At 44.0% G+C, this 14,457-nt stretch overlaps 1 protein-coding gene across 1 annotated transcript in view; it reads left to right on the top strand.

Moving 5' to 3' along the window:
* The window catches only part of CCDC6 (coiled-coil domain containing 6), a 109,226-nt gene extending 95,064 nt beyond the window's left edge, over positions 1-14,162 (top strand). Inside the window, exons 7-9 of the mRNA XM_068547496.1 lie at positions 2,000-2,100; positions 12,429-12,553; positions 13,630-14,162. Of these exons, the coding sequence (XP_068403597.1) occupies positions 2,000-2,100; positions 12,429-12,553; positions 13,630-13,824 (421 nt within the window). The 3' untranslated portion in view covers positions 13,825-14,162. The remainder of the gene's footprint in view (positions 1-1,999; positions 2,101-12,428; positions 12,554-13,629) is intronic.
* The last annotated feature ends 295 nt before the right edge of the window (positions 14,163-14,457 follow it).

The raw sequence follows: 14,457 nt of genomic DNA on the forward strand, positions 1-14,457 counted from the left end.
GGCCCGCGCACCGCGATGAAGAATGGCCCCCACTTGCCGCAACTGGAGAGAGCCCTCACACAGAAACGAAGGCCCAACACAGTCATAAATAAATAAATAAATAAATAAAATATTAAAAAAAAAAAAAAAAAGATAAGCAGCATGCACCTGGGCTGGGCAGCTGTTGATGCCAGAGCATGTTGTTTGGACACATGTGGGCGGTGTTAGCAGATCAGCACTCTCTTTCTCTTATTGAATAGATCCAGAGGGCTAACGAGGCTTTTGATTAATTTGCTGTGGACAGTGGTATTATCGTTTCATGAAAAATGTAAATTTTTCTATAATGAAGATCTACTTTTTTTTTTTGGCCGCACTGCACAGCTTGCAAGGTCTTAGTTCCCCGACCAGGGATGGAACCCAGGCCCTCAGCAGTGAGAGCACAGCGTCCTAACCACTGGACCGCCAGGGAATTCCTGATCTACTTTTATAATTTAAAAAACTTTATAAAAAACAGACTTAAATCTGTTTTTTAAAAAAATATCTTCCTCATTTGAAAAGAATAAAGAGGATTCTTTCTCAGAAGTTTATATTATAAAACTATCAGCCTTAACTGTGAATTTCACTAATCTGCTTCAGACAGTGTCTCATTCTTTCTGAAACTCTTATCCTCTGAAAACATAAGCTACAATAGTAGATAACTTATTAACTACTTTTTTAACTACCTTAAGACATGGAGCAGAGCATGTATTAACACACACAGTACCCTGTGCTTGATTTTGAGTACGACATACTCTGAGGGACAATTCCTCCGACTGTGGTGACAACACTGAAGCTACTTCAGGCTTTCCAGATACATTTTTTTTTTCCAGAATTGGTATTCACTCCAGAAGGTTTGCCTTACCTTTTTAGGTCAGATTATCCCAGGTAGAGTACAGCTGTTGAATAAAGACATATGCGCTCTCTACTGGGAATGATGATGTCCTATTTGGGAGAAAGAAAATAGTCAGACACTTGAGACGTCTACAAGTGTGCTTAATTCCTTAAAGACCAAGAGGCGGTCTTAGCCACCTCACTGGCTGTAGAATACAAGAGGTCCAGCCTGGTGGCACTATGGTGGGCCGTGCTAAAGAGAGTAGGAAGAATTGGTGGTAGGTAGCTCCTTGAGAGGTGCATGCCGAACTTGGGAGTCTGGTTTTCTTCGAGTTGAATAAACTAGCATAGAAATACCTATGTTAAAGTTCCTCACGTGAACTGGTTGTATATCAGGGCTGAGACGTTTCCTGGGATAGAAACACCTGCACACGTGGCCGTTCCTTCCTTTGGCCAGAAGGCCTGGGAAGGAGCGCTTATTAGGGAGTCTCTCAAGCGGAAATTCCTCCTCATCAGCTCTCTGTGCTTGTTCACAAAGTGAGGCCTGATGTGACTTCCGAATCCAGTAATAAGTCAGACCCGGCACGGTGTGACCTGCAGAGGTGCTCAGCCCACGTGTCATTTATTACATTCCACGCTCTGCATTTGAACACGTGACTGTTTGTTAAACAAGGCCTGCCTTGTAGACAATTGACATCCATTTCACGGGATCACATATCTCTAATTCGATGATATGCGTCTCAGAGGGCTTGTCTGGTTTTGCCTTTCAAGTAACAGTTTACAGGTAGCCACTAGAACGTGGATTTGTCTAATTCTTGGGACAGCGGTGCTGAATTTCTACATAGCCATAGTGTGATGGAGAAAAGCCTGGTCCTCTCTGTTACATGACGCAGCTCTGTCACCAGGCCTCCATCCTGAGCGAAAACACCCTGGATTCCCTCACCTGTGCCCCTGGGGAGAGAGCTTTGCCAAGCAGTGGAACAGCATGGCTCCGGAGTCCCTATGATACATGTCTCCTCACTACAGCATTGATTTCTAAACATTCAGGAGTTTGACCGCAAGATGTGAACCCCAAACATTTTCTCACAGGAGCTTTCTTAGGAACTACTGGAATGCAGGCGGCTCTAACCATCTCCTCCACTCCTCTTAGGTATTTTAACGAGATGTCTGCACAAGGATTAAGACCTCGCACTGTGTCCAGCCCGATCCCTTACACACCTTCTCCCAGTTCTAGCCGGCCGATATCACCTGGTGAGTACGTGTTCTCAGCTACCTCTGTTTCTGCTGTATTTAACGTAGCCCTGAATACATTCCCTTCTAGCATATGAAAATCTTGTGAACAGAGAGTGGTCATGTGTTGTCTAAAAACATCAGAAACGATCAGTGCTATCACAACTGAGTCTTAGCTTGCAATTTTGAAACAGTGTCAGCTGGTGGTTTTCTGGAACCAAAAAAGTAATTTAACTCTAAAAAACCTTTTTAAAAAGACTGTCTTTGACTATGATTTTAAGTGCCGGTGGTTTGACAGAAACCTTGGGCAGATTTCTGAGATGCATCATAGCATATCTTTTATGGATTCTCTCATTATGGTCTACATACCTCATCTCCTTTTTATCCTCAGAATAATTAACGCAGGCGTCGTGTTAAAATTGAGGAAGCAGTCATTTGGTGGTTCTGTAGCTACTGGTCACGTGGCCAGGAAGTGGCAGTGGCCAGGCAGGGCATGTCTCGCTTCACACAAAGCCTGTGTTCTTTCGAGCACGAGCTGCCTCCTGCTATTTCCACTGATGGGGGAGTGGGCCTCGGCCCTAGCAGGCAGGCCGTGCAAGGAGGAACTGGCTTTGCTTCTGCCTCTGGCTTTGCTCCTCAGAAGCCTTTCCCTCAAAGGCATGCTTGTCTTCATCTGACCCTGAAAAACTCTCTCCCCAGGGTCTCTGGCTCGGTACCCGCACAGCATGGGGCTTTCGGACCAGGAGGGCAAGTAAATGATCCAGCAGGGAAGAAAGAGGAAGCAGGGGGCCGGAGGCGGGGGTTGGCAAGTGGGGTGGAGGGAGGAAAGAAAAGGTAGTCGGCCAAGGGATTGTGTCTTGTGACTGAAGTGTCCAGGCTGATCTTCTTGTGCTCACTGGTAAACAGATTTTCAACAGAGTTGGGGAAAAAAGTGTGTGGGGAGGGGGGAAGGGAGGTGGGGGAGCAGTTTCACACAGAGTAAAGTGAGGTGACGGCTTAGAAGGGTGGCAGCAGTAAAGGTTTCGTGGGTTTGGACAGTAAAACAGCTTCAGGTTAGGATGACATCTCATTTTGTCTGTTGTAATAACTAAACACCAGGGACGCCCTTCAGGTTGACAAAGGGGAAATGGCTGCAGCCTCGCAGGTGGCCGTGGATGGTGGCAGGCAGAAGAGGCTTGGTTTTGTGAGTTGAGGATCCAACCCAAGCACTGTGCTGCTGTGACTTTTTCTTTTTGTAAGAGGGGTGATCTTTAAAAAGTCCAACGCAAAGCGTGGCAGCTTTTGTCCGCTTGGGGCCGGCACGCTCTCTGGCATCTGACCGGGGGAAGACGGGCTGTTTGCGAATCAAAAGGGCTTTCTGTTGTAGATCCACAGCACGGTCCTCCTCGGCTGGTCTCGCCCAGAGGATGCTCCTGAATCTGTTTCTCCTGCTCTGCAGTGGCCTTGAGGTCTCTCCAGAAGCTTCTCTCCCTAGCCGCCTCTCAGTTTTCCCCAAATAGCACTTGGGTTTCGTTACCATCATAAAGGTTGTCTTTGCTTTCTGATTTATTGATATAAAAGGAAGTCATGAGTTAGGAAGAAGCAAGAAGGAGGGAGGCTTTTATAGTTGATCGTGATGCAGATTCATGCTGATACAAATTCATGTTCTCTTTGATTTATTTAAACCTACAGGCATGTAACTTCCAATTCATTAAATATAGTGTTGTGGTCATTGAAGAAAGAAAAAAACAAAAGTGAGGCCTCGGTTGGGAATATTAACTTCTATGGTAACAAATACTCTGCAGGAAGATTTTATTCCACGCACAGAATTTTGGCTTTCACTGCCCCTGTTCCTGTAATGTGGGGCTCGCTTGTATAGACGAGCTAGTTGGTTTTCCCTTAAACTACATCATAATAAGTAACACCTAGATTTTTCTTTTTTTTCTCTCAGCCATCCTTAGTGAGAACATTTGTACCATATTTTAAGTTCTATAATATCGTCAAAGTAGATTATGATCTCCTATTTGGCGGTAGCATTACTCCTATTCTAATCTAGTCCATTGGATACATAATACATTAGCAAAATCTGAATTTTCAAGTTTTCTTTTCACTTCATTTTTTATTGGAAGAATTTGTGGTTCTCAGTATTAAGAATATCTAATCACTTCTTTTAGTGGAATTATGCTGTTTGTATAGTTTTCATTTCCATTTTAAGCATTTTGGCTCTTCTTCCTCCCTTACCATTTCTGGTTAACATTGGCATTGGCAGTCTTGCATTTTCACTGACTTGGAATATTTTGAGGGCTATCTCACAATTTGATTGAAAGGTGCATTTCCCAGTACTTACGAAAAATCTTCTTGCTTATATGTGGATTTATATATGTGGATTATATAGAGGGACAGTATTATTTTTCCAACAATTTTTTTCAGGTTGTTCACTATTTTATGTAGCCTAAGAAAAAGACATTCCCAGTTAACATATTTTCATGTGCCTACATCAGCCATGGGGAATAATGAAGTTTTAAAAAGGATCTACACCCCACTAGCAACAGGCATACCCACCACCCAGATCTTGGTTTCTAATTCTATTCTCCAATGAAAAGAACTAGGGCTCCTTGAAGAAATGGCTGTTTCTAGGGCCTTGGGCAGGGAACATACAAGATGAACGTGGACAATCTGGTAATGCCAGAAAGTAAGGAGAAGCTCAAAAAACAAAAAGATGAGGATTGGTCCAAGAGACACAGGAGCTAACTGAAAGTGCTCCCAAAGGCCAAAACTGGAACTATTTGAGCAATAAAATAAATAATGTAATATTAGATTATAACCCAAACATAAAACAAATATGCATTGGTTCACACTGATATAAACAAATGACTGACTAAGTAAATAAACAAGGGAGAAGAGATAAATCACCTATACAGAAGAATTCCAAATAATTGACATAGAGACTCCATCCTCACGAAAGTGGAAATAGCTCCCTACTCTTTAAATGTGGGCTAAAGATAGGGACTTCCTTGCAAAGAATACAGTGTGAAAGGGAGGGGGGAAAAAAAGAGTACCTTGGGACTTCCCTGGTGGTCCAGTGGTAAAAAATCCACCTTAAAGTGAAGGGGACGCGAGTTCAATCCCTGGTCAGGGAACTAAGATCCCACATGCCGCGGGCCAGCTAAGCCTGTGTGCCACAACTACTGAGCTCGCGCACCTCAACTAGAGCCCACGTGCTGCAAACTACAGAGTCCACGCTTTCTGGAACCTGGCACCACAGCTACAGAGCCGGGCTCCCTGGGGCCTGTGTGCCACAACTAGAGAGAAGCCCTCGCACCACAACGAAGATCCCGTGTGCCGCAGCTAAGACCCAACACAGCCAAAAATAAATAAAATAACTAAATAAATAATTAAAAACTTCTTAGCTATTTTAAAAATAAAAAGTACCTTTACAGAGGAAAAACTTGACAGGCACTGCCTCATCTGGGAGATCAAGGTCAACATCGACAATGGTCAGTCATGTCAGTAGTATGTACCCTTGATACGATGTGATGAGAAGGGCCCTTTACGTCTGTAGTCTTCCTCCTCAAAACCAATCACCCCAGTCTAACCACGTGGAAAACATCAGACAGTAGGGGGACAGTCTGTCTATAAAATACCTGATCAATACACCTTAAAACTGACAAGGTCATCAAAAACAAGGAAGTTTGAGGAACTGCCTCAGCCAAGAGGTGCCTAAGGAGACATGAAAACTAAATAGCATGTGGTATCCTAAATGCGTTCCTGAAACAGGAAGAGGACATTAGGCAAAACCTCAGGAAATCCAGATAACGTATGGACCTGAGTTAATAATAATGTGTCAACATAGGTTTATTAGTTGTGATGAAGGTACCACACTGGCATAAGAAGTTAATAATAGGGAATCTGTTGGAATTCCCCAGTGGTCCAGTAGTTAGGACTCCGCACTTTCACTCCCGAGGACCTGGGTTCGATCCCTGGTTGGGGAACTAAGATTCCACAAGCCTCGGGGCACAGCCAAAAAATAAAAAATAAAAAATAAAAAAAAAATAATAATAATGGGGAATCTGAGAGTGTGAGATGCAGGAACTCTCTGTACTATTTTTGCCACTTTTCTGTAAACCTAAAACAATTCTAAAATAAAAAATTTATTTTAAAGAAAGCTACTAACATAGATGAAATCACCTAGTCGTGGAAGATGGAGGGAGAAGAGAAAAATCCTCCCATCTGATCCTGAAGGATGTAATATTTAGAGGTCAGGTGCAGGAGGAAACCTGGCGAAGGAGATTGGGAAGTTGCTACCAGGGAAGGGGAAGGGAAACTGGTATCCGATGTCACTGAGGTTAAGATAAAGCATTTCAGCAAGAAGAGAGGGGTCAGCTTTGTCCATCGTTGCCCCAGGGTCAAGTGCAATGAGGGGTGGAGAGTAGCAGTGCACCTGGCAGCACGGAAACACTGCTGGCCTTGGCAAGAGCAGCCTTGATGGAGTGATGGGGACAGAGCCAGATCAGAGAGCGTTAAAGAGGAAGTCGTATCTCTAGCGTACGAGTGTTAACAGAGACATGTCTGACTTGTAGAACTAAGATAAATTTCAAAGGAACAGAAGGTGTCTGCCTTTAGTTTGGTTTGACGATGTTTGTTTTTTCTTCCTTTAGCAAAGATTTATTAGAGGGAATTTGGGGGCAGTCGGAAGGGTATAAAGAAGCAGAAATAAACTCATCCAGAATCCTTTTATCCAAAGGCAGTGTTAATATTTTAGTGTTTTCAAGTGTCTCCTCTCCCTGTCCCCCTGACCTCTTGCAATTTTCCTTTAGGTAGTTGGTTTTCTATGGATTATACACTTTGGTATCTTGATTCATCTTGCTCAGTGGTTTTTGGTCATGAATTGCTTTTCATGAGTCATTTTTAAGATTTGTTGTCTTGAGCTTGTGGACAATGAAATAAATCTTAAAAATTTTTACTGTACTTAATGCATTTGTATAGCACAGCAAGAGCAATTTATTCCAGGAATAGCTTTATAAAGCCACAGTATTCTGTTTAGGAGATATTTTCTACCTAGGTTTTTTGGGATTCTTATCGTTTGTTGTATTCCTGGGCAAGAGGGTCAGATGCATGATGATTAAGGGAAAACAGAAACTAGTAAGACATGGTCTCTGGCCTCTAAGAGCTTATAGGACCTAGGCAAGTAGGGGGGCAAAACACAAGAAATAAGATAATCTTAATACAAGGCCAAGTATAATAAATTTTATTTTATATATATATATATATATATATATAGTTTGCTTGTTTTTTAACAAGCAATGCCTTTTTTATAGTTTTTTTTTAAAATTATTTAATTATTTTTGGCTGTGTTGGGTCTTCATTGCTGCACGCGGGCTCTCTCTTGTTGCGACAGGCGGGTGCTACTCTTCATTGTGGTGCGCGGGCTTCTCGTTGCGGTGGCTTCTCTTGTTGGTGGAGCACGGGCTGTAGAGCGCAGGCTCAGTAGTTGTGGCACACGGGCTCAGTAGTTGTGGCTCATGGGTTCTAGAGCGCAGGCTCGGTAGTTGTGGCGCACGGGCTTAGTTGCTCCGTGGCATGCGGGATCTTCCTGGACCAGGGCTTGAACCCACGTTCCCTGCATTGGCAGGCGGATTCTTAACCACTGCGCCACCAGGGAAGCCCGAATTTTATGTATTTTATATCCCCTAAAAAGTTAAGTTGTGGTACATCCACTCAATGACATACTACCCAGCACTAAAAAGGAATTAACTTGATACACACAATAACTTGTATGGATCACAGGGGCATTGTGATGAATGAAAAACTAATCTCAAAGGGTTATATACTATATGATTTCATATCTATAACATTCTCAAAGTGACAAAATTACAGTGATGGAGCACAGATCAGTCGTTGCCAGGGGTTAGGATTAGAGGGAAGGGGTGACTATAAAGGGACGACACAGGGAAGCTTGTTTGTGGTTTCGTAACAATTCTGTATCCTGATTGTGGTGATAATTACTTGGATCTACACAGGTGATAAAAATTACACCTGTACCCACATACACACGAAGAATGCATTAAAAATTGATGAAATCCAAATAAAGTCTGTACCTTAGTCACTCGTATTGGACCAGTGTCAGTTTTCTGGTTTTGACAGTGTGCTGTGGTTATGTAAGATATCACTGGGGGGAGCTGGGTGAAGGGTAGACAGGGGCCCTGTAGTATTTTTGCAACTTCTTATGAATCACAAACTATGTCAAAATAAGAAGTTAGGATAGAATTAAAAGGTATAATAGGGCTTCCCTGGTGGCGCAGTGGTTGAGAGTCTGCCTGCCAATGCAGGGGACACGGGTTCGAGCCCTGGTCTGGGAAGATCCCACATGCCGCGGAGCGACTAGGCCCGTGAGCCACAACTACTGAGCCTGCGCGTCTGGAGCCTGTGCTCCACAACAGGACAGGCCGCGACAGTGAGAGGCCCGCGCACCGCGATGAAGAGTGGCCCCCGCTTGCCACAACTAGAGAGGGCCCTCGCACAGAAACGAAGACCCAACACAGCCATAAATAAATAAATAAATAAATAAAATTGTTTTTTAAAAAGGTAAAGTAAAAAAAAAAAGCTAAATAAAGAGAGTTTCAAAGAAGAAAGAGCTACCAGCTTAGAGAGCTTTTGAGAAGAGCCCTGCAGGAGCGGTTAATGAGCCGAAACATGCTGAGCCCTTCCTTTGTGCCAGGCACTCATTTCATCCTCACAACAACCTTACGCAGTCACTGTGATAATCTCATTTCACAGTTGAGGGATCTAAAGTCCACTGTCGCTCAGCACCAAGTGGCAGAACTAGAGCCCGAGATAATATGGCAGTCAGCTCTGGAGTCTGGGCTCTCTGCCCCTCCAAAGGCTGAGTGAGGTCCTGATTGACAAGGGGAGAAGAAGGAACCGAGTCCTGCAGTAAAGAGAAGACATCCCAGGCAAAGGCCGTGGTGGGAACTGAGACGTGGAGGTCAGAATCAAAAGTGATCAGGTCACTGTGGGTCTTATCACCGGCTGCCCTGGGGCCGTGCTCCCCATAGATTCGGATTCACTTGATTTGGGGTCGGACGAGGGCTTTGATTCTCGGTATTGAGAACCACTGGCCTAGAACATCAGGAGATAGTTTGGAGCCAAAAGCAGGCCTTTCTAATAGCCAGAGAAGGGACTTTTTTTTTGGGTGGGGGCAGGCACTAGGCGGTCTTTGAAGATTCGTGATTAGCAGTTTAAGCTACTCATCATTAACCTTGTCATACTAGACAATGGGCTTGATCTTATTTATTTATTTCGTATTATGAATCAAACCCCCTGAGCTTCTCTATCTGGGGATAAGGACCTACTCTCAAAGCTTTTCTCTTCAATTTCATCACTTTCATAAGAAATGGAATTAGGGTTGTATTTCCCAAAGTTGTTTAAAGAAAACCTCTTCTTCCCTCCCCAAGCTGAACGAAGTTCTTGCGATACAAATACAAGTCACAGTAAATGACCACTGAGCTCCCAAAGACTTGTGCTTTACCCCAGACCTCCATTTTGTACATGCGAACCAAAAATCCACAATTGGAAATGGAAATATGTCAAATAGAAAGCAGCACACTAGTTGATAGTCAAAGCAAGAAATAAAATCCTTAACAATAGACGTTGAGGGCACAGACAAATTCTGGGACAGGACAACTAAAGATAGGCGTGATGGCTGCATGTCTCAACCGTGGAAGTCAAAAGACACTATAGAAGAGCGTCTTTAAGGACTTCCCTGGTGGTCCAGTCGTTAAGACTGCTCGACCACTACAGGGGTATGTGTTTGATCCCTGGTCAGGGAACTAAGATCTGGGCATTAAACTTTGGAGCTGATTCTGGGGTCCTAGATGAAGACTATGCAGAAGGTTATAGTGGGCTGGGGGTGTTTCTTCCTTAAGTATCAGTTTCTTTGGGGGGAACATTGGCATATATAGGGCTTTTTGTTTTCTTCAGTGAATATCCTGAAGTTGCCGAGTTCTCAGTGGTGATTTTTTTGTTTGCTTTGTGGCTGCTATACACACCCATTGGTTTTGTCTCGTTATTATTGGTATATCTTTTGACACTTACCCTTTTCTTGCATCTGATTTGTTTTTTTTAAATATTTATTTATTTATGGCTGTGTTGGGTCTTCGTTTCTGTGCGAGGGCTTTCTCCAGTTGCGGCGAGCGGGGGCCACTCTTCATCGCGGTGCGCGGGCCTCTCACTATCGCGGCCTCTCTTGTTGCGGAGCGCAGGCTCCAGATGCGCAGGCTCAGCTGTTGTGGCTCACGGGCCTAGTTGCTCCATGGCACGCGGGATCTTCCCAGACCAGGGATCGAACCTGTGTCCCCTGCATTAGCAGGCAGACTCTCAACCACTGCGCCACCAGGGAAGCCCTTGCATCTGATTTTTACCCCTTTGCTCTATTTTTTCCACTTTACTCTTGTTTCTTCTCATGTCTTCTACTTTTGTACATCTCAGTTGGACTCCTGTCAAGGCTTGACTTTGGTTTTTTTTAGTTGTCATAAGAACACTTTACATGAGATCTACCCTCTTAACACATTATTAACTGTACAGTACAGTATTGTTAAAAAAGCACAATGGGGTTTCCCTGGTGGCGCAGTGGTTAAGAATCCACCTGCCAATGCAGGGGACATGGGTTCGAGCCCTGTTCCGGAAAGATCCCACATGCCGCGGAGCAACTAAGCCCGTGCACCTCAACTACTGAGCCTGTGCTCTAGAGCCCACATGCCACAGCTAGTGAAGCCCGCACGCCTAGAGCCCGTGCTCCGCAACAAGAGAAGCCGCCGCAATGAGAAGCCCACACACCAGAACGAAGAGCCCGCTCGCCGCAACTAGAGAACGCCCACAAGCCCAACGCAACCAAAAATAAAATAAATTAAAAAAGAAAAAAAGCACAGTGTTGTGCAGTAGATCTCTACAACTTATTCTTCTTATAAAATTGAAACTTTGTGTCCATCGAACAACAGTCCCCCATTTCCTCTACCCCCAGCCCCTGGCCACCACTGTCGTGCTCTCTGCTTCTGTGAGTTTGACCTAGATCCCTCACGTATGTGGTATCATGCAGTATCTGTCCTTCTGTTACTGGCTTATATTAGCATAATGTCCTCCAGGTTCATCCATGTTCTTTTTAAAAGGCGTCTTCTTCTTTTTAAGGGCTAAATAATATTCCATTGTATGTATGTACCATGTATTCTTCATCCACTCATCTGTTGATGAACTTTTAGGTTGTTTCTACGTCTTGGCTACTGTGAATAGTGTTGTAACGAACACATGAGTGCAAATTTCTTTTCAAGATCCTGTTTTCAATCCTTGTGGATAAATAGCCGGAAGTGGGATTGCTGGATCACATGGTAGTTGTATTTTTAATTTTCTGAGGAACCTCCATACTGCTTTCCATAGTGGCTGCACCAGTTTACGTTCCCATTAGCAGTTCCCTTTTCTCCACATCCTTGCCAACACTTTAGAAATGTTTTTTATTTTCATTTTTTATAATAGCCATCCCAACAGATGTTAACGTGATATCCTATTATGGTTTCGATGTGCTTTTCCCTGATGATGAGTGAAGCTGAGCATCTTTTCATATACCTATTGTCCACTTGTATGTTGTCTTTGGAAAAATGTCTATTCAAGTCATTTGCCCATTTTAAAATCAGGTTATTTGTTTATTTGCTTTTGAGTTGTAGGCGTTCCTTACATATTTTGGATACTAACCCCTTATCTGATATATGGTTTGCAAGTATTTTCTCCCATTCCATAGGTTACCTTTCTGTTGATTATTTCCTTTGCTGAACAGAAGCTTTTTAGTATGCTGTAGTCCTACTGGGCTATTTTTGCTTTGCTGGCTGTGCTTTTGGTGTCATATTTAAGAAATCATTACTAAGACCAGTGTCATAAAGCTTTCCCCCTGTGTTTCCTTCTAGGAGTTTTATGGTTTCAGGTCTTATATTTAGGTCTTTAATTCATTTTGAGTTGATTTTTGTGTGTGGTGTAAGATAGGGCTCCACTTTTCATTGTTTTTGCACATGAATCTCCAGTTTTCCCAGCACCGTTTGTTGAAGAGACTACCCTTTCCGCATTGCATATTCCTGGCACCTTCACTGAAGATTATCTGACCATTTATGTGTGCACTTATTTCTGGGCTGTCGAGTCTGTTCCGGGGCTTGACTTTTATATCCCTTGTTATCCATCCAGCAGGCCATTTGGTGAGCCCACCACTCCTCGTATCTGTTTGCATTTTTGTGGGTGACTAAGAACTTCTGCATTTTAAAGCCTCCTAGATGCTTAAAGACACCAGATAGTTGAGTTTGTAATAATACTTACAAGTTGTTGTTATATTTCAGGTCTCTCGTATGCAAGTCACACAGTTGGTTTCACGCCACCAACTTCACTGACTAGAGCCGGAATGTCTTATTACAATTCCCCAGGTCTTCATGTGCAGCATATGGGAGCATCCCACGGTATCACAGTGAGTATCCATGGGGCAGGAAGCAGCGCTTTACTCCTGATGGTGGTAGCGACTGGTCCTCCGTGGGAGCCAACATTGATGTCCTCGGACATTTACCTTTCTTCTTCCTTCCTTCCTTCAGTTCACCTTAAACTTCTAGAGACCTCCCAACAGTTTGATGCTGCATTCTGGTGTTGAAACTAAAATCCTTCCCAGGAGGCAAAACTTCACCTTCATTTTCTATGAAATATTGCCCTTTGTGAAACGTAATTTGACCTCCGGCCTATGCCTCGTTTGAACTCTAGCCAGCTCCTTGCCATAGCGAATTATCGTTGGTCGCCATAATGTCTAAAATATTTATTGTCCGCACCTTCACAGTTCACTGACCCTCAGTATTCTTCCTGAAATTAGACTTGTTTCTAGTTTCATCCAGAATTTTCTTTCCTGGAATTAGAAGGAACCTTAAGTGTATCTGGTTCAAACTCTACTCAGGGGAGTGTTTTCATTAGAGCTGGCTAGTTAGTTGACTAATAGACCGGTTAGAAATGTCGCTAATAGGGATTTGAGAATAGGGTAGAACTGAGGGTATTCCCAATGAGGGAATCTTGAAAAGAAGAACCCCATTCTCTTAAAAAAGCATGTAAGATATTTCTGAATCTGTTTTGCTGGTTTGATGAGCTTTACATTAAAGCAGGAACGTTTTTGGTTGAGCTGTAGCTTTCAGGATATTGACAACTTGTTTGAGGGACGGAAGGAACTGGAGACATACAACGAACAGAAAAGGTTTAAGGGGAGGACGTGACAGCAGTTTTTTAATTTTAGGACTGTCTCATCGAAGGGCGAAAGTCCAGTCGTTCGGTCGATGCACGTGTCATAGTGACTTTGCATAGCTTTTTCATAGATGGCGGTGTAAACTCTACCTTGATGAAGTTTTCATGAAAACTGGTTCAGAAACCAGTAGGGATGGCCAAGGACCTCGCTGGTGTTTGGTCTCTGCTGGTCCGCTCTGGGGCAGCCTGGGCTCCGAGTCTTGCTGGGTTAGGGTTGAGCCAGCCGTCTGTGCCTCCTCTGACCTGCTGTTCCTGTCCTGTCTACAGAGGCCTTCACCGCGGAGGAGCAACAGCCCCGACAAATTCAAACGGCCCACGCCACCTCCATCTCCCAACACACAGACCCCCGTCCAGCCTCCGCCACCTCCACCTCCGCCACCCATGCAGCCCGCGGTCCCCTCGGCAGCCACCTCGCAGCCCGCCCCCTCGCAACATCCGGTGCACCCCTCCTCCCAGCCTTAATGCATGTGCGCAGTCCGAACCTCACGTTGGGACTCGTTCGTACAGTGGAGCCGTCGACTCAAGACGCCAAAGGCTTCCTTCCTTCCCTGGCATATTCATTCGGATCTGACTTATTTGCACTGAGGTTATCTAGGCTTCACTATTCATTGTGTTGTAAATGTGTGTCGGAAAAACGCAGCCAGTGTTGTGGGTCTACAACACTAAACAGACGACTTTCTCCATCGGTGTTTTACTTGAATCTTCATGTGCGTCCATTCCCTGGCTGGGACATTGGCTATTCGACTATTTGGTAGTTCAGCAGCGGTGTGCAATTTTTTGCTTGGCCCCAGAGCTTCATTTTCCTGGCTTTTAGGTTTGTAAAATAAAAAGGGATATCTTTTTTATATTTTTTTTCCCATGAATTTGCAGAAAATTACTGAGCTGTTATTACCCGCCCCCCCCGCCCCATTAGAATAGTGTTTACCAAGCATACCAGTAATTCAGCACTACAATTCAGACCTTTGAAAATCTAGCTCTCACTATAGAATGGGAAGTTGGATGCATCAGTGCCCAAGACAATGTTTAATAGAGCTTTCTACGGATACACTTTGTGTGGGTTATTTTCAGTATATCTCAACATCCATGTCTCTTGTA

This window comes from Eschrichtius robustus, chromosome 7 (genome assembly GCF_028021215.1).
Source record: "Eschrichtius robustus isolate mEscRob2 chromosome 7, mEscRob2.pri, whole genome shotgun sequence".
Lineage (NCBI taxonomy): Eukaryota > Metazoa > Chordata > Mammalia > Artiodactyla > Eschrichtiidae > Eschrichtius > Eschrichtius robustus.